The sequence below is a fragment of the Mauremys reevesii genome, linkage group 13 (assembly GCF_016161935.1).
Source record: "Mauremys reevesii isolate NIE-2019 linkage group 13, ASM1616193v1, whole genome shotgun sequence".
NCBI lineage: Eukaryota > Metazoa > Chordata > Testudines > Geoemydidae > Mauremys > Mauremys reevesii.
Genome location: NC_052635.1, coordinates 39,152,728 through 39,174,289, shown reverse-complemented (window position 1 = coordinate 39,174,289; position 21,562 = coordinate 39,152,728). Strand labels below are relative to the sequence as shown.

Below are 21,562 nucleotides of genomic sequence, written 5' to 3'. Positions count from 1 at the left end.
GGAGGTGAATTCAAATGGGAGGATGCTCAGCGTCTTGCATTAGCTGGCCCTAAATACCTATAGCCCTCAAAGGGCGACTCCTCTATATTTTGGAGATGTAACACCACAAGTGTCCTCTCTATTATGTTTCTCCATCTGATTACTTTGCAGTTTCTGCATATCCTCATAGAAAATCCAGTTCAAACACCACAATGAGAGCAGAGTGTCTGGATACCAGCTGGAACATGAGTTCCAAATGAGCAAATGGGAAAGAAAGTTGGTAGACCCTAATATGTAAAATAGTATATCTATTATTGCATTTAAATATAATTAAATATCATCACAACTGCTTAAAAAAAACCCAAAATTTCTCAGCATTAACACCCAATATATGAACGGTGTGATTACTAGCTTGTTAAAAAAAAGGGGGCGGAATGTGTTGTTTCACTGTGCTACTGCTAGCCCCAAACACTGTTAAAGAGTCAGAGCAGGTAAAGTTCTGCTATATTTGGGTATCGGCACTGCATGTGTCTGGGGGATAAAGCAATGTACAAAAAAGGACAGAAAGTGTGGGAAGGGTAGAGAAGAAAACATATTGGGGATCTTTTACATTCTCCCTTCCCTCATCCCACAAAGACTGATACTGTAACTTTCTCAGGTTAAAATAAAGTATTAACTCCCATATTGTGTCTCTTCTGTGTCTGAAGTGAATTCAAACATGTAGGCATGAGCAGAAAGTAAAGTTAAATGAATAAATTGCTTTCAGAATCCTCTTATTTTTTCTCTGAATTACAGATTTCATTTTTATTTTAAGTTTATAGGAATTTACAGTATATATATATATATATATATATATAGTATATAGATAGATAGATAGATAGATATAGTAGAGTGTGTGTGTGTTTATATATATATATATATATATATATATATATATATACACACACATACATATACACACACACACACACACACACACACACACTACTCTTTTTAAATTTTGTGTAAGTGAAGGTTACTGCAGCACACACATAAAGTGATACTGGCATCTAGTTGCCTCTTAAAACAGTTTTAAATGATTTTAGTGAATGACAACATTTATCATATAACCAGGATCTGCTTAGCTGTACTGCATAACTTGCAAACCAGAAGGCTGAGGCTTCTCTCTCCACCTACAGAAAATTGTGGGCTTTTTGGAATTTTAGATTTTGTGTTTGTGTGCGCTATCTGGTGCATTTAAATCCTCTACAGCACACAAAGTTTGCATTATTCCTACCAAGACATTCACAGACCATATATTCCAATTACTATGCCCAGGGAGTTAACATCTTGGGACATCCTCAGTCTTTAATTTATTTAATTCACATAATTAATACACAGGTTACATTTTTCAGGTGCCAGTGGAATATAATCTACACTCAAATCAGGTCAGCTGAAACTACAGTTCCTATCATCACTGGGGACAGAACCCGCTAACAGTATTTGTCCAAGTTGGTGGCTAATGGAAATTCAGTTTAAAACCTCAATTTTTCAAACACTTATATACGACATCTTTAACTTATTTAAATATGCCAATTGGACTACTCACAGAGCATAAAGTTAAGCATGTACATATGTCTTTGCAGGATCGGTGCTTAAAAATCAAAACAATTTCTTTGCTCAAGAAAACATGAGAGTTCCATGAAAGCATTTGTAATCACCCTAAACTGGTGATTTGTATCCCTAAACTAGTGTGCGTCACCTTCTGCCTTAGAAATACACACACAACGGCTCTTGTCTGGAGAAGAAATATCTGTGGACTTGGTCAGATTCCCTGCCTTACTTCACTCACCACCAACACAAGAGAAAGAGCAGATATTAAGGGAGGTGGCTAAAAGGAGTAGTAGTATAACAGGAACAATGTGGATGATAATCCTTCCGTTCCCGCAGCATCAGAGCAATTCTAACAAAAAGTGTTTTGGGAGCTGGAGGATGGAATGTTAGGGCCCAAAGCATCAGTGGTAGTTGGGAAGCCCATTTTTGGGAGCTGGCATTGGAATGTTTAGTCCTATACGAAACCTGCCAGCTGGGGGCAGTAGGCAGCTCAGTAAGGAGAGAAACCAGAAGTGGGGGAGGTGGGAAATTTAAAAGAAGCCGTTGTCCTAAGCTCTGATGGATCAAGTCCCATTCTTCCCTCTCACAAGCTGATAGAGATAAATAACTGGGGCTTCACAGCAGTTAGCCAGCTTAGAAGAAAAACAGTCCAACTGAGTGAGAGGCAGGAGAAGTGGGCCAGTGCCCTTAGTAAAAAATTGCTCAGAACACCAGAGTTTTTGTGTCTCTCTTTTTTCACACTTCCCCAGCAATGCAAGACTGAAGAGGTTTTCCAGATTCACTAGTGTTAACATTCTCTGGGGAGTCTGTAGTCCCAGCCACAAGTGTGTTCGCATCCCAAAGTGGAGCAGCTCTCTCTGGGGGTTCATATCCTATATTGACTGATTAACCCTTTCTTTTCTGTGGGACTATCCATGACTGACAAGTCGTCACCTGACAGTCAGTTTTCCTAGGATTCTGCCAGCCCACTATATCTGTGGAGTGCCAGATGTCTTCAAGTCTTGGCAGTGGATCAGCATCAACAGAACCCACTTGCTAGTCTGTAACCATCACAAGAATACATAACAAACCTTACTATGAAGCTCTTAGGGTGTAGTATTTAGAGATGTCTATATAACAGAAAAGACACCACTGACCACGCCTCTTGCTCATGCCAAGGACACCAAGCGTCGCAGTTGTATAAATACAAAACAATGGCCTGTCAGTAAGTCAGGTAAATCAATGCTAGAAGAATCAATCATATCTTCCACTTCTTCAGTACCTTCCTTCCATTAAAGATTCCACAGACCTCTACAAACATCAATGAATTAATCAGCACAATATCCTCGTGAGGTAGGACTGTATTAGTTCCTAGAGAGAATAGCAAACAAATATTCCATATTATATTGAGCATGCCTCAACTAGATCTTTGTGTCCTTCAGAATAAGCATGTCTCAAAGCCACCGAAAGGAAATTCTATATTTATGAGAAAAAACACACAGAATATTCCAAATATGTAAAAGGAATCTCTACTAACTGCAGGACTGAGAAAGGGTCCAGATGAAAGTTTTTCAGGTTGTGCCTGGATGAAAACAAAACAGGCTGGACCTCTTGATTTTCTTCACTGTATATTGAACACACCTTAATTTACACAAATGTGCACATGCACTGTCGGTTTATTCAATTATCTACAGTTCGCAGAGTATAAAACTATCGCTTGCTTCAGGAAAAAAGTCACAAATATCACTAACAGGAAGAAAACTGAGGCCAGCAACAAGCCAAAAGAGAAGAGTCCGATTTAAAAATCAGAGGTTGATCACACAGAATCATAGGAATCTATCACATTATTATAGGTCTCAGCCTAAAGCACCACAAAATGCTGGTCTTGGTGAGAGCTGCAGGCAGCAAGCCAAAGCAAGAGTGAGTGGAGAGGTAATGCTTTGGCCCTCAGAAATACTTCTATTTATTGCACTCAAAGTATGGAATTTTTGTAGCACTGAAGCACAAGATTTTTCATTTAACTATAAAACGTGAAGACATACTAACAATATGAGAGGTAGTTTTAAATTAAAATCTCATGTGGATTCACTGCTTTACAAAAATTGATTGTTTATGCTAATTACTCCGACTACTTTGGTATTCTTACTATATTGGCTTTGGCGCAAACAAGACCTTACCCCGCCTTTCTGATTTTGTTGACCTTTGCAGGTTCTCTGGATTGTGAGATCACAGTGCCAATCTCAATATTGGAGTACTGGTCATTAGTGACGTGTTCGTTAGATACAAGCTATGTGAGGACATTCTTGTGTAAGCTGACTGATGCTGGAAAATTATTGGCAGCAATAATAGCTATAAAACGTCTCCATTGCTGAATTTGTAGGCTAGCTGGTTTAAACAATTTTTAAAGCTTAGATGAGTCAAAATCTTGCCAGGACAAGCTATCCCACATCTTCAGGACTTCTTGCATCTTTCTATCAAGCATCTGGTGCTGGCCACTACTGGAGACAAAATACTGGACTAGATGGACCCTAGCTTTGCTACAGTATAGTAATATACCCTCCTCTGGAACCCATGAAGTCTTCTGAATCTTGCCATTGGAATTGCTGGCATAACACTACAACTAAGTATCATATGCTACGAGGTAATTAACAAAACTGCCTTTCCAGTGGTTTTCCAAGTAACTAGAAGTAGCACCTTGTATTTTTATGGGGCTGCTGAATGTCTCCAAGGTCAAGTGACAGCATTAGCGAGTCAGAGGCAGCAGATATATCCTCAAAAAACAAGTTAACTAATTATACCTTTTGTTATTTACTCTGGACTTGCTCTGGCTTTAAAGCCATTAGCTAGGTTTAATGAGGTTCAGGGAGTGAGGAGGGGCAGTCCACTAGTGAGAACCCTCAGTGTAATTCTGGATAGGTTAGCTGTGGTGGCATGTTGGCTGGAGTCATGCCAGAACTCTGCCACTCTTCCAAAAGGTAAAGTATATATCATCCCCTACACTTGCTCAACGCTGCTGCGTGCTGAGCTTGAACCCCACCCTATCGGGACAGGCTGGTTTGCAGCCGTGCACCACCAGAACTGACAGTCCTACACCCCTAGATCAGTGGCTCTCAACCTTTCAAAACTACTGAACCCCTTTCAGGAGTCTGATTTGTCTTGAGTACTCCCCAAATTACACCACACTTAAAAACTATTTGCTTACAAAATCAGACATAAAAATACAAAAGTATGATAGCACATTATTACTGAAAAATTGCTTATTTTCTAATTTTTCCAATTATAAAATAAATCAATTGAAATATAAATATTGTACTCATATTTCTGTGTATAGTATTTAGAGAAGTACAAACAAGTAATTGTCCGTATGAAATTTTAGTTTGTACTGTCTTTGCTAGTGAGTTTTATGTAGCCTGTTGTAAAACTAGGCAAATATCTAGATGAGTTGATGTACCCCCTGGAAGACCTCTGTGTACCCTGGTTGAGAACAACTGCCTTAAGATTGTGGCTAGCTAAATAAGAGAAACGGGGAAGAGGAGAGGGCTCCTGGAGTCCCAGGCAGGACAATCCACAATCTGGTCCTGCATATTTTAGTTATGTTACTATATATTTTATTTAGTTACGCAATACAAAAAGAAACCCAAGAGGGATTTGTCATTTATATGGATAACAAGAATAGCACTAGCTATTATGGCTAGCTATCAAAAAACTTGGGAAGGGGATATAAAACCACATATTTAAGTGTTTAAACTATCTCTATTAGGGATCAGGAGATCTTCATGAGGGACAAAATTATCCCACATTTGCCTGCTGGGGGTGGGGGGTGCTTGCACCTCACCCTCAGCATCAGGTACTGGCTTTTGTCAGAAGTTTACTGGTCTCGATGGACCACTGGTTTCACCCAGTATGGCAGTTCCTATGTACCCAGTAAAGAAGGCTCATTGAATTGCATGATATTCTTGTAAACATCTACTGTGATACAGGTGAAAAATAATCATCCACACAAAAAGCACAATTGTAACTGAAGAGGAAATGTACTTACTGCTGAGAAATCAAAGTCTATCTGGTTAGCTAAGTTTAAGATATAATCAATTCGAAACTGGTTCTCTGGATTGGCTAGCTCCACTGGTGGTGCCAAATTGCCCATTGCTGTCACTATTGTCTGCAAAGAAAGGGAAAAATACCCCACATTTGTTACTGAGATAGTGGTTAAAAACAGCTTTTAGAAGCAAGACACAATGGTTTTTAGACTTACCTCTATAGCTTCTTTAATATTGTTTTTAATATCCTGAATTTTCATTTTTTTCTCCCTGTAACCAAGGAAACATACAAATTAAGTTTATGCACCACAAAAACAAAGGTTTCTGAAGCAGAATGCAAACAAAAAAGGACTTCATTAGAACAAAACGTACAAGTGAGATGCCTGCTTACTCTCATTCAGTCACTGAACACATTTGTAGTTAGATCACCAACTATCTTACCTGTTCAGGAAAACAGATTTTGATTTCAGATACATGTGTTTAATCATAATAAACCCATATAAACTTATTAAAATTGTAGTCTTAGATGGAGAGGAACTCATCTTAGTACTACTAGGGACATGCTGTAGATCAAGCAGGTTTGGATTTGAGTGTAAAGAATAGAAATACCTGGAGACGGTTTATAGACGAGCGGAAATGAAAAGATAAAAGAGACAAGTTACCAAAAGTCGAAACAACCAAGAAAAAGCAAAGGAGACCAGGGTAACACGAAGATTTAAGGGTGAAAAGAAAATCAGAGAAGAAAACGTCTGGAACAGAGAGCTCAGACCAGAAGGAGATATACAAATTAACTACATAAACATGCAAAGTATAGTGCGGATAGGAGGGCTAAGCTATTACATAGAATTACCAACATAATACAGGGGTCAAGATGGGTGAGATAATATATTTTATTGGGCCAGCTTCTGTTGGGGGAAGGGACAAGCTTTCGAGCTTCACAGAGCTCTTCTTCAGATCGTGAAGCCACTGACTAACAAAATTACTCTCGAGGTAAATCCATTAGGTATGTCATGTAATGTATGTCATATGCAAATCTGACCACAAAAGCTTTTTTAATATTAAATGTTTAATATTACATCAAATGAGATGTATAATCAACATATTAAAAACACCTGATGTAACCATGACTCTTAACGCAGTGAAATGAAACTGGAAGTATAATCAGCAATCAGGAATGCAGAAGAGCTGAAGGAAAAATACTGCTTCAACAATAATACAGGCAGACATAGTTGGCTGGGGATGGGTGGAGAAATCTGTTTATAGAATAAAACATGAATAAAAAGCCTTTGGGGAAGAAGACAAAGTCCAAGAACACACATACAGTGCACTAGCTGCTTGCCACGTTGCATTTTGTGACTAGCTGCAGGTCTGGAGGTAATTTTTCCTACAGCTGCTAGGATCCGATTATGGTGCGAGCGTTGCACTTGTGGACTGAAAGAACACAGCAGCATTACGGCATCTTGCACTGAGGCACCATGTACCTTGAAACAGACAGGCAGAGTAGTGGAATTCTAGCATCAAATAGACGTGAAGTCTCAGTTGTGGTTGTGTTCCTAGTCTACCTACAGACCATCTGATTCCAAATTTACCGTATTTGACGACTACCAGTTTTTGCTTCAGGGATTTGGCACAACTGATGGGAACAAAGCAATGAATCAGTAGAGGCCAAAAGCACTGAACTAAGAAAAATAAGTAAATAAGGGAAGGACAGGGGGAGATAGGGAGAGCAGGCCTCTGTCTCTTTTCCTTTTCATCTCCCCCCACCACACACACACTAAAGAGATGACAAGGGATTCCCTCCCACCTTCCCCGCCCCAAGCACACTAACATTTTACAAGACAAAGGTAGGTACAAAAATGTTATGTGGTTAATGCAACAATCGCATTAACCACTGTGACTTCCCACTTTTAAAGGTTAGTGCTCTTACTGAGTAGGGTAAACATTAAACAAAACAATGCAATGAAACTGCTAGGGATGAGAGAAGAGGGAAGGCAGGAAGCAAATGGTAACTGATTCAAACTTCACAGAGAGAGACTTTCATTTACTCTGGTTTGATTTTGTCCCCTTTATTCAAAGAGGCCCTGAACCTTCAAACATATGCAGTTCTACTGAAGTCAACGGGACTACTGATCTACTCAAGTTAGACATAGGTGTCAGTGTTTCTGCAGGACTGGGATCAAACAAAGAATGGTTATACTTAATTATTTTGCCTTATTTTGATACGGCATTAAACAAGGCAAAACAAAAATCTAACAGATTTAGGTGTTTGTTTGGAGACAAGGTGGAGACTTATATTGATCTGAAGAAGAGCTCTGTGTAAGCTCTAAAGCTTGTATCTCTCGCCAACAGAAGTTGGTTCAATAAAAGATATTAGCTCACCCATCTTGTCTCTAATATCCTGGGACCAACACAGCTACAACAACAATGCATACAATTAATGTATATGTGTTTGTTTTTTAAAAGGTCAACTATAATTACATTCTTCTCCAAAACAAATGAGGTTTTATTTAGAAATTTTTCTCAATATATTCGCTAAGTGTGCATTCATGAAAAATTCCCAAATCAGACCACAAAAGCTCTATATTTAATATTACATTCAGATTTTCAGTCACTTTCATATTTACATTCACAGATCCTCAAGCTATCAGTATCACAATAAAGTGATAATGGATTCTGAAGTAGTGTAAAACTTCTACAATTAACAAATTGCTAGGTAATCATCACCATCTTTACTACAGGAATACTTCATCCCCCTATTTGTGTTTTTGTTGCCATGGCCCTGTGGCATGTCCTGTAAACAAAGAATCTTATTACACAGCAATGAATGTATCATCTCATTTTGTATTTTATAATGTTTACTAAGCATAAATTTTCCATGGCAATGAGGTGCCTCACTCCTCAGGAAACTCAACATGCTCATCAATAGTTCAGCCAATATCTGATGTACAGTGCAATTGTTTTTAAAAAGTGTTACTTAGTACCAGCTTTTATTCAGGGATTTATAAAATGTAGTGAATTCCTCTCTTCACATAAAAACACCATTTTCACAAATTATACAAATATTTTTAGCCTACTGAATTCTGAAACCACCACCACCCATTCACCACGGCCAGAATTATTTTTATAGGAACATTGCCAGGTTAAAAATATTTTCTGATTTAAAAACAGCTTTTCCTCTTGTATTTATATTAAGACAGCTCAGATTTTAAAAACGAAGATTTTTAAAAATCACTTACATCCCACCATTAATGTTGATTGTTTACTTGTGCACAACATTCCACTTTAAACTGAAAACATGCTAGTTGGTTTCAATTTTTGGCTCTTGTGTGCTAGCTCAATCCCAAAACTGCAAGGGAATGTTTATATCCCAACAAAATCTTTTCATGGGATAGATTAGATACAATATCATGGAAACGTTCATGTTTAATTTACTGACCACTCCACAGCTTGTGGTATACATAGATTCATGCAGGGATTAAAGGCACCTTTTAAAACTCAGTTTATACCATGGTTTGGGCCAGTCCACACAGCCCAGAACAAAGGGTTAAATTCTGTTGTGGGGGAGCAGTTTGAACAGTAGTTATCAAGCTCTGTTCTGGCTATTTAAAAGGAGTGGGGGCGGGGAAGCTGCATCCATTTATCATGAAAGCCACTAAAACCTGTTTGAGGAACCATGAAAAATATTACCTTTAATTTCAAATAGGGAAGAAAGTCAAAACACAAATCACCTTAAAGCTTAAGAGACTCAATCCTGCCTTGAAGTCCAGGCTTACTCCCTGATTAGGAAAAGCATCCCCTATTCAGTAAAGCACTTCATGTGTTTACGTGCTTTTCTGAATCAGTGCCCTAATGATCTTCTATTAAAGAAGACGACTACTTTTTTTTAAGTTTTGACTTTATAATGCTTTATCAAATCCTACATAGCCAGCGGGCTACCAAGCAAGTTGCCTTTTTTGTAGTCTGATTTAATTGTCGCTTTTATTGCATTTTAGAACCCAGGAACTATGTGAATATCCATCTGTAAACTGGGTATAGGGACCTTTTGAAAAAACTTATAACTTCTACATTAATATTTCAATCGCTTTATTGGTGGCAGCAAAGACCAGGAAGTCAGTTCGCTCTTTGCGAACCAGTGTACGCTTTGCTAGGAGGAGGGGTAGAAATCAGACTGTTAGCCTGAAGGCATTAAATAAAATGTGCTATGGTAATTATTAAAACGTGGTCACATTAATAAAACGTGTGACATGATTGCTCTACTGGTTAAAATAATTGACAGAACAAAGTATTAGTTTCAACCTCTCATTAATCACATGTTTAGTTAGAACTGCTGGCAGGTTAAGAAGTCATGTACTGTACTATAAAGGAATGGGTACAGTACTATCGGTGTTAAGAATACAAATACTACAAAGAAAAAAAAGTTTAAAATTAGATACTAGAGTGTTTTACTCTTTCTACAATTACTATTGAAGATATTATATAAAGAGACATGATAAATTAAAAACAAAAAAAAAACTTTTCTCCATATACTATGGCAGGTCTTCAGTGAGACTGCTGGAAAAGAAAACCCAAATCCTTCAGAAATTCAGAGTTACAAAACTATTTTAATTATTTTTTCCTTAGAAAGTTTTAAAAAAATAAAATCCATTACAATGTGCCACCGTCATTTCAAGGTTCACAACGTACCTAAATTATTTTTTTAAAAGTGATAGAGAAACATTTTCCCAATAAAATGGGGACTGCACAGCAAATTTCACAGCCTGATTATAAAAACATTTTTAGTAACCAAACATGTTATAAAAGATGCAGTGAAGAGGTGATTACAGTGCTGTTTGATGTACTATATATGGGAGTCAAAGTAAAAGCCTTTGATCAGAAAGTATATAACAGAGAAACACTTCTAATGAGGGTGAAGTGTATTTCTCAAAGTGGATTATGATGCTAGTTAATCCAAGCATGAAGACCACCTAAAGCAGGGATGTTCCCTGAAAAACATAATGCACTTAGGCCTACTGTAATGTGAGTACAATAATTAAACCTCAGCATTGCTTATATAAGCTATGCTGACATTCATTTTTAAAGGATGTTTGCTTTTTTTTATTTCTGAGCATGCCTTAAAATCTGCAAGAAATAAATAAAAGTGTCCTAGGCATAACGCATTTCCTTTGCTTGTGAAGTGGTGGTATGGCCTTCAGTGTCATTAATGTATTATTTGACCAACAGCCAGCCTGTCCAGAACCCTGAAGAGATAGGTAGGGTATCTGACTGGAAACAGGAACTCTTCCTTGTGATCACTGGGTCCAGATTATGTAACTTTTCTCAAATAGAGAGTTAAAAAACACACTTATTAATTATTCTAGGATGCTGCCAATTTACTGTAGCTGTCAGGCTGCACTATAATTTACTAAATATTTATATGACTGCTGCAAACAACAAACAGCAAAATCTCTTTACATCTACACTGCCAAATGCAACAACCAGAGGGATACATACTTGATTTTAATATAGCTTATTAACTGCCTTTGGCTTCCTCTCAAGGCTGTTAACAACCTGGCTTTTGCCACTTACAATGGTCAATGTTATAGGCATTATTACATAAATACCTCAACTTCTGAAACAATGACAAAATTAGCTCACTGTAATGAATTTGCTTATATGACCATTCCGCTAACTTGTGGGGGTGAAAAAAGTACCAATTTGTACCTGGCAACACTATGTTTCCAGTTAAACATACTAGTTGCCAAACAAGAACAGTACATATAGCCAGCAAAACTTATAAAAGTACCCAAAAAAGCAACTTCACTTAGCTCTCTATCCCACTGGAAAAAAAAAATGTAAAAAATGTGTACCTGTGCTGAATTAACAGAATATCAATTTGCTTTCATATTTTACAAATGAATGGAAAGGTTGAGAGCCACTGGCAGTGGAGCACACCCCTCTTGTGAGCTCGTCACAATTAGAAAGCAGAAGAGTAGCCTTCTGCAGGTAAGGATTAATCCCTATCACAGCACTCATTTAAAAAAATAGTATAATTTTTATAGTCTATATAAATAAAATATTGTATCAGCTGATGTGCTTTGAATCTGAATTTACTATAGCTGTATATAGTCATTTTTTTCAGCTACACTAATGTGCAAGTGTATTTCAAAGGGAAATCATGCCTTGCCAATCTACTAGAATTCTTTGGGGGGAGGGGTCAACAAGCATGTGGACAAGGGGGATCCAGTGGATATAGTGCATTTAGATTTTCAGAAAGCCTTTGACAAGGTCCCTTACCAAAGGCTCTTAAGCAAAGTAAGCAGTCATGGGATAAGAGGGAAGGTCCTCTCATGCGTTGGTAACTAGTTAAAAGATAGGAAACAAAAGGGTAGGAATAAATGGTCAGTTTCAGAATGGAGAGAGGTAAATAGTGGTGTCCCTCAGGAATCTGTACTGGGCCCAGTCCTATTCAACATATTCATAAATGATCTGGAAAAAGGGGTGAACAGTGAGGTAGCAAAATTTGCAGATGATACAAAACTACTCAAGATAGTTAAGTCCCAAGTAGACTGCAAAGAGCTACAAAAGGATCTCTCAAAACTGAGTGAATGGGCAACAAAATGGCAAATGAAATTCAATGTTGATAAATGCAAGTAATGCACATTGGAAAACATAATCCCAACTATACATATAAAATGATGGGGTCTAAATTAGCTGTTACCACTCAAGAAAGAGATCTTGGAGTCACTGTGGATAGTTCTCTGAAAACATCCACTCAATGTGCAGCAGCAGTCAAAAAAGCAAACAGAATGTTGGGAAACATTAAGAAAGGGATAGATAATAAAACAGGAAACATCATATTGCCTCTATATAAATCCATGGTACGCCCACCTTGAATACTACGTGCAGATGTGGTTGCCCCATCACAAAATAGATATATTGGAATTGGAAAAGGTTCAGAAGAGGGCGACAAAAATGATTAGGGGTATAGAATGGCTGCCATATGAGGAGAGATTAATAAGACTGGGACTTTTCAGCTTGGAAAAAAAAGATGACTAAGGGGGAATATGACAGAGGTCTATACAATTATGACTGGTATGGAGAAAGTAATTAAGTGTTATTTATTCTCTCTCATAACACAAGAACTAGGGGTCACCAAATGAAATTAATAGGTAGCACATTTAAAATAAACAAAGGGAAGTATTTTTTCACCCAATACACAGTCAACCTGTGGAACTCCTTGCCAGAGGATGTTGTGAGGCCAACACTATAATGGAGTTCAAAAAAGAACTAGGCTATTAGCCAGGATAGGCAGGGATAGTGTCCCTAGCCTCTGTTTGGCAGAAGCTAGGAATGGACGACAAGGAATGGATCACTTGATGATTACCTGTTCTGTTCATCCCCTCTGGGGCACCTGGCATTGGCCACTGTCGGAAGACAGGATACTGGGCTAGATGGACCTTTGGTCTGACCCAGTATGGCCGTTCTTATGAATATTCATAAAATGTATATTATCATTTATGTAGTCCTCCTATGAAAGGTGATAAAAAGTGAAATATGCATGTTTGAGTATGCCTAAAATATATCCAATATATACCAAATAATACATCCAAGATCTACAGGACTAGGACTATAGGACATGAAATTCATCAGTATTATGAAGACAACAACATTAAATTAGGGTACAGAAATTTCCCAAATTACTTTGTGATTCAGCAGTAAGCCAAGTTTTGCAGCCTGGCTTTACCAAAATTCTTCTGTTATGCACATTATGATAGGAGTCTAAAATCCAAGGAGCTATCTGTTTTGAGTCAAAGTACTTTCTTTTATAAACACGTGACTGAGACAATGCAGTAGGTCAGTTTAGTTTACCAGCAACCCTGTCTATTTGATATACGTGAGGTCACCAGAGGATGAAAAGGTTGGACATACAAGTAAATGAAAAGGAAAGAGGAAGAAGAGATTGAGAAACAGTACAGAGGAGAGATAAAAGACACTCAACAGAGAAGGGAGAGGTTTAAACAGAAGAGAGGAGATAAAAGTAAAAAGAGTCAAGGTCAGAAACAGCACTATGTTAATGCACACAAGGGAACTTTTAGTTCATGCCAACATGGTCTACACGGGCCAGTGAGCATGCAACACATTGGTGTGCTTTAGAAATAATACCCTTCTAGTGTGCACCACTGCTCTGTGGAGACAAGCCCTCAAGTATTATTTTACTAACGACACCATGCTTATGCATCAAAAGTGTTGGAGACAGCTCACTGATCAGAGCATATCCCTGCTGCTGCTGGATCAAGAACTGTTGTTTCCTTTTCCTATATTATTTTCTACTTCTGTTTTCTTTCCTGTCCTACGGAAACTCCCTTCCACTAAACATTCTGCTCTCAATCTAAGGATTTTGCTTTTCTCTTTTTCATTAGTGATTTTAGATACCAACTATCTGCCCCATAGGGCTAACAAGTTCTGAATTGTTCTTTTGCTGTCCCGTAACAGTGTAAATTGGAACCTGTATTAGCTAGATTGTTCAATTTCTCTGCTCATTTTACTCAATTATAAATAATATCTATTTCAAAAAGATGTTTGAATAACTTGTTAAAAATATACTCAGATTTAATATATGGTTAAAATTGATCATATGACACCAATTTTCAAATGGAACCAGCTTCAAGTGTCCTGGACTCAGTTGAACATCAAGTCTCACCCAAAAATGCACAATCAGCTGCACAAATACATAATGTTGCCTCTTTTCGATCCGAGTAGCTCATCAAAGTTTGGGCTGTGGGGATGTTCCTGCTTGGAGTAGAAATTGGTGATAGTCTGGTATTTCTTCAATACAGTTTTGTTTATTAACAAGAAACGTACAAAGTCCTGCTTCGCCAAATGCTGGAGTAACCAAAATTCTCGTGCCACAAAATAACTCAGCCACAGGTTATGGGCCTATTACTGGAGTGGGTCGGTGAAGTTCTGAAGCTTGTGATGTTCAGGTGGTGAGACTAGATGATCACACTGGTTCCTGTTAAAGTCTATGGGTAACAAAAGGAGCAGTTTCTTAGCTCATAGTCATGAGCCTCTTCAGCCAGTGGACCCAAAAGCTCTCTAGCTAGCTTTTTTCAGGGTCAAACTTTTAAAAAAAAAATACAAAAAAACCCAAAACCAACAACCAAAAACCAAAAACCCAGGCTGCTGCTTGCCTCTCTTCCGGCTTCTTAAGGCTTGCCTCTACGGTGGGGTAATGCACTTTACACAAGTGTGATTTCTAAAGTACACTAATGTGTTGCACATTAACTGGCCCAGGTAATCCCAGGTGCTGTGCTTTAACGTAATGCTGTTTGAAACACGTAGGGAACCATTAGTGAGCACCAGTAGGGTCTACATGGACCACTTAATGCACAACACATTAATGTGCTTTAGAAATCACACCTGTTACCCCACCGTGTAGACAAACCCTGGCTCAGTTTCCAGATTGTCTTTTCTCAGTTTCAGTGTGTTCTGTCACCCATCTCCCCTCTCTTCTCCAAACACAATATGCAGCAAAAAATTCCTCCACCCTCTCAGTCCAATAGCCCAAACTCCTGAGCAGGTTGGGTTCACAACCCCCCATTTTGGGTTAGGTGTTGACAAGTAAGGGCTTCTTAATTCATGCAGTGCATTTAAAACTCTTTGGTAAAGTATAAGCGATTCTCCAGCTAGAAACTGTCTGTGTGGGGATGTTACCTCAGATTACTCTGTTCATTTTTAGTAAACAGTATTAACTTTCTCAAAATGAAGTACATCCAACACTGATTATGCCAGTTTAAAATGGTATTTCTATTGTTAATCATTGTGTCCATACAACTCTGGGCTCATTTGAATTAACCTTGCAGCATTTTGGGAAGATATCCCATGGTGCAGCATTCCACAGTTCAGTACACTCTATGGGCTGCCTTCCAGAACCGACAGGAATTCTGGGAGTTGGAGTCAATTTAACAAACTCCTAAGATTACTCTCCATATCTGTAGTTTGCCAGTGCCATTTGGGAACAGCTGTCAGGTAGCATGGACACCACACTGCCGAGTGCAACTATCATGACAGTCACTAATAGGAACAGGATGATGCACACATATTCGCAGTCACGCAGCTGGATGGATTTGGCTTGAAGGCTTCGGATGCCGCAATGATATGACTACAGGTGGAGGAGAAGCAGGAGGATGAAACTGAGCAGTTACTTCTGCAGGGACATTTATCTGGCGCAGCTTTAGTTGGTGGAGCCATGCTTCTGGGCTCAGTCACTCAGCGCTGACCGGTGAGACAGGACACTGCCGCAGAATGGGGACAACTAGCAAGGGCACGTAATACTTACTGATAGAGCTCCGCATCTGCAGCATTTTCAGGCTGGCTGCCAGCAGAGCTGTCCTCCACAGCTGTTTCAGTCTGCTTGTCTGCATGGGATTCATGTAATCTCTGAATCTGCTGTGTCGTATATTTCTTAGCTGCCCAGGAAAAATCTCCTGTGGTCAGACTCCATGGTATAAGTGGGGTCATGGTTGCCTTCTGTAGAGTCTTGGGTGCTTGGCATGCTGTCTTGGTGCTTGCTGTGTTGTCTGGGATGCTTTCTTGATAACTGTCCATCATATCATTCTTGGGTGCTGTGGTGACATTGCTTGCAAAAATGCACTCCCAAGCACCAGCATTTAAATGGAGAAGTGACAGTCATGACTCCGGAGCAGTGGAGGGCGCACAAGTACACAGACTGGCCAATCCAGGTGTGAAGCAATGCAGTATGGGTTAACAGTGGGAGGACTGCCAGCAGTAGACTACTTAGGAGTGAGTTTAAAAGTTGCATGCACAAGTATCCATGGAAATTCATACATAAGAATAACTGGACAAGAAAAGTTCTTATAAACACATCCTATCAGGGAGCAGAGAGACCATACCTTGTGACTGATCTAATTAATCACAGCTAGCCAAACGAGCTCAGTTGTTTGCAAAAAGCTATACGCTATCAAATCACAGAGGATTTTTTAAAAAGCAGAGAAATCACCATCTGTTTTTATATACTCTGTAAACAAAGAAAGATTCTAAATCCAAATAAATTCATCATGAATTATTCGCTCAATTCTAGTTACAGACTTCAGTGTGAAGGGCAGTTGTGTTTTCCTCAGAAGGAAGATATAACCAAGACGCTCCATTCTATAGATTCTGTGGTAAGTTTCTAAATTGTTCTTTTAAGTTTTTAAATGCAAAAATGCCTGAATTAGAGCCCTGTGCAGGACTCGCGTAAAGCCCTGCAGTGAGACTGGGATCTCGCAGGTCCCTCAGGAACCAATGCCATAATAGTGGGAGTAGGATTAAATAATAGTCCCGCGCAGGGCTCTAGCCTGAGCCCTATTTACACAAATGCTTACAACCCCATTAGCAGTGGGGCAGTTGAAAATCAGTACTAGTTATCTTCGTGTTTTGAAGGCCTAGATTCATAGCCATTCTTATTAACGTACTCTGCCATATATGTAGCTGTTAATATCTTAAAAATAAACTAGTGTCTAGCTGTGATTTACATGGACACGATTAAAAAGCTGGATATCATTAAAAAGCTATGTCATTAAAATTACAGATAAGGCTCTGTTGTTGTTTCAATGAAAACAAAAACAAACCAACCTTTTACGGGGAATTACTACTCAACAGTGCAAATTCATTCTGTGCAAAAACTTGGCAGGTAGGGTTATAGTTTAAAATTATGCATGTGCATTTGTGCACCCAATTAGTATATGCAATTACTGTGATTGCACATGCAAATAATGTTTCCAGCATGCACAAATGAGGTAATTAAACATGCAAAATAGGCATGTAAATGAGCTGTTCTAAAAAACTGGCCAATAAAGTTCCAGCCCAAAATTCCAAATAATTTTATAAGAAAGAAGTCCGTAATGTGGACAAGATGACGACAACTTTGGCAGATATCCAGCAAAACCCTATAGCACACGTTTAACTTTAAGCCCATGAGTAATTCCACTGACTCTAATAGGACTACTCATGCTTAAACCTGGATGGGATTGGGGCCACAGCACTCAGCACCTTGCAGCGTCAGCCCTTATTACATGGGCTATGTCAGAGGGGAAAATAATAGAATTATCCAAACGTTAGCTACTGTATATGAACATTATTCTTCATCAGAAATTATAAAAACTTCAGAAAGCAAAACTTAACTGCAAGTCAAGCACATCTCTCTTCACGTAAACATAAAGATATGGGCTATTCTACAGAATGGGAATATAACCCAAGAATTTAGTCATAAAACTTTATATAAAAACTCTTATAAAGAGGAGATTCTCATATCATGGTTTACCTTTGTTTTTCTTTCACAGCCCAGTATTATTCCCACATTTTCCTAATTAGGCTATCTATACAAAAATGGATATGTTCACTGGAGGGAAGTAATCTTTGACAAATTAAGCCTATTCTTCTAAATAAAATAGTAGCAAATTAATTCAAAAACGGTTTGCAATACAATAAACTCTCAGACATTCCTTGCTTATATAGATATCAGGATAATGTCAAAATGAGCACCCCCACCCCCCCACAAAAAGAAAAGGTGAATTTAGGCAAATTTTCAACAGTTCAACTCTGATCTACTGTTGCCTCAGGTATTTAGCACAACCATGCTATACAAACTCCTAAATATGTAAACACAATATGTGAGGAAAGTCATATTTGAGTAAAGGATCAGATGTGTTTGTATTTTCAATTTAACAATTATTTTGATCAATTCAACACTAAACATGCATTACCAAGAACGTACTGCATTAAGATTTTCTTGTTAGAAAGTTCTATAAAACATCGAATAATAGGCTGTTTTGCTGGTCTCTGATCAGCACTCTCTAGAATGCTGTAAATTTCTGCTATCCAAATGATGGTGGTGAGATTTTTACCATATTATAGAAACAGACTTACTAAAAACATAAATACAAGAAAATGGGACATAATGTTAACTTACTTCCGTACATGACTACAAAACAATTGTTTTTGTGTAGGCCCTACATTATATCTTCTGCAACTTCCTCAGCAATGGAATGATACACTTTTTAAAAAGAACTTAGAATTCAGAGACAATTCCCTCAGAGTAACATTTAAAAATAGACTGTCTAGAATCTAAATTATTGATAGAGTCCCTGTAATTCTGGGCAAGATTTTCCATTAGTTAAAATAGTGTATCACTCAATTTACTCTTCATTCCAATACCACTCTTTTTCCAATTTAGAGGGTTTTTTTTTTAAACCATTTATTTATTTAGGGAGATTTAACAAGGTTACAAGTCCTTGCCATGTAGCTATGAAAGACAATGCAATAATCATTACAATGGTGAGCTTTTGTTCAAAGAAACATGATCTACCTGCAACTGAAAGTGAAGCCGCCTACCCTCTTCCTCCCTATCCCTTCCGAAACCCCAACACTAATTGTGTAAGCAGTGAAGAAACCTGAACTGAACAAACATTTGCTGAGTTTTCTTGTGATTCTGTAATTAATGATCCTACCCTACCTATTCTCCTACATCTTCTCAGGTAATCTACACTTGGAGCTAGGGCTGTGACTCCCAGTTTGCACAGATATACTTGTGTTAGCTCCCACCAATCTAGCATGCTAAAAATAGCAGAGTAGCTGCAGCAGCATGGGCAGCAGTGAGCAGAAGCACGGGCTAGCCATCCTGAGTACAAACCTGCCTGGACCCTATGTGTATGGCTACACTGCAATTAGACACCAGTGGCTGGGATGTGCCAGCTGACTTGGGCTCACAGGGCTCAGGCTAAGTGGCTGTTTAATTGTGGTATAGAAGTTTGGGCTCAGGCTGGAGCTCTAGCTCTGGGACCCTCCCACCTTGCAGCCCAAGTCAGCCGGGACAGGCCAGCTGTGGGGTTTTTATTGCAGTGTAGACATACCCTGTGGGTACATATTTGGGGCAGCTAGCCCATGATGCCTCTCGTCACTTTCTGTGCTACTGCGGCTACGCTACTATTTTTAGCATGCTAGCTCAATGAGAGCTATTGGGAGTATCTGTCTATTCAAGCTGGGAATCACACCAGTAGCCACTTACCATAGTATCTGAATACCGCACAACTCCTCTATGAGGTAGGGAAGTTCTATTATCCCCAGATGGGGAACTGAAGGACCAACAGATTAAGTGGCTTGCCCAAGGTCACACAGGAAGTCTGTGGCAGAGCAAGGTTTTGAAAGCAGGCTCAAGTCTCAGGCTAGTGTCTGAGCCAGTGGGCCATCCCTCCTTTCTTTCCAGTTTGTCTGTCACAGTTTCCAATGATTAACTGATTAGTCTAGATATTTTTGTTCTAGATTTAAACACCCCCATAATTTGGAAGAGTTTGGAACATAATCCTAAATGGAGTTCAAACCAATTTCTTTTTTATTCAATGTGATATGACCAAGTTCTTGTATAGTCCTGACCACTCAAAATTCCTTGCCACTTTCAAATCTTTCATTACTATACAAAAGTGAGCAAGTAACCCCCATTCCAATTTAGAGGGAAAAAAGCTTGTGTTCTAGCAATGCTGGATGGAGAATCCCGAAATTAAGCGTAACACTTGGGCAACATCTACATCAGGGGTTGGCAACCTTTCGGAAGTGGTGTGCCGAGTCTTCATTTATTCACTCTAATTTAAGGTTTTGCATGCCAGTAATAAATACATTTTAACATTTTTAGAAGGTCTCTTTCTATACATTTATAATATATAACTAAACTATTGTTGTATGTAAGTAAATAAGGTTTTTAAAATGTTTAAGAAGCTTCGTTTAAAATTAAATTAAAATGCAGAGCCCCTTGGCCAGGACCCAGGCAGTGTGAGTGCCACTGAAAATCAGCTCGTGTGCCGCCTTCGGCACGTGTGCCATAGGTTGCCTACCCCGATCTACATTATGACCTAGGGATGCGATTCCCAGCTCATATACACTTACTCACACTGGCCCAATGAGAACTAGCAGAGTATAAATAGCAGCGTAGCCACAGTAGCATGGGCAGCGGCATCACAGCTTAGCTGTGCCAAGTACAAGCCCACCTGAGACCCGTGGGTACACACTCAGGATGGCTAAACAGTTTTCAAAAAGGAGCCTAAGGGAGCAAGATGCCCTATTTCCTATTGAAATTCACTGGGAGTTGAGCACCTAACTTCCTCAGTCTTCTGACAATCCTAGCCCTATATGTTAGGAGTTGCTCATACTGGTCCAAAGGGTGCTTCAGAGATGAAAATTGTGGGCACATTTCCTTATTATGTTCAATCTCCATATCTTTATATAGCATGGGTTTGTCGCTGTCAAGCTGATGCAATTTCTTGCTTACTTCTGTGCAATAAAGAGCAGCTATATCATGACATGATCAATGATACAGGAGAATTAAAAAAAAACAAAACCCACAACAAATAGATGGCCAGCTAGTCCCATTAAATAGCCTTTGCAACCCGAAATCAAAACTGTTGTACAGAGATGTAGGTCTAAATATGCTGATTCTACTGCTGTTAAGAAACACTCCTCTTCTTGAGCTAACTGGTGGAGCCATTGTTGCTACCACATTTTTACTGAGATGAGGCAGTTGGATAAGAGGTCACACAAACATGACAGCCATCAGCTATGCTCAGAGTGCATTTCTCTCCACAGGAGAGTTCTGATACTTGTGAATGGTTCCTAGACAAGCTACCATGCTGGATTACTGCTGGGGGAGGGATCAAGGATTGAACAAGAGTTATAGCAGGTGGAACTCAAGCTGCCATGCAGGTCAGGCATGAACAGTTTCTAAAATATAATAAGTGGCCTATCATTTCTCTAAGGAAATTTTATCTGCAAGCCAACTCTCTTAAGCCAGAAGCATCAAAATGCTTCTACTGTTGGGCAAAATTCATCCCCATGCATGTGGCAATCACAAGGGCTACTTAAGTTTCAATTAACTCTTATTTTGAGTGCCTGAGTGGTGGTAGCCCTCTGTACAATGGTAAGTTTCATCCATTAGACAATTCTCGTCC

General features: G+C 38.9%; 1 protein-coding gene across 5 annotated transcripts in view; it reads right to left on the bottom strand.

Annotated features, from left to right (window-relative positions):
• GNAS (GNAS complex locus) overlaps positions 1-21,562 on the bottom strand; it is a 236,215-nt gene that overhangs the window by 87,364 nt on the left and 127,289 nt on the right. For all 5 annotated transcript variants that reach the window (XM_039497954.1, XM_039497955.1, XM_039497956.1 and 2 more), the window contains 2 exons: positions 5,804-5,858; positions 5,591-5,710 (listed from right to left, as the gene is read on the bottom strand). In XM_039497954.1, coding sequence (XP_039353888.1) covers positions 5,591-5,710; positions 5,804-5,858 — 175 coding nt within the window. The remainder of the gene's footprint in view (positions 1-5,590; positions 5,711-5,803; positions 5,859-21,562) is intronic.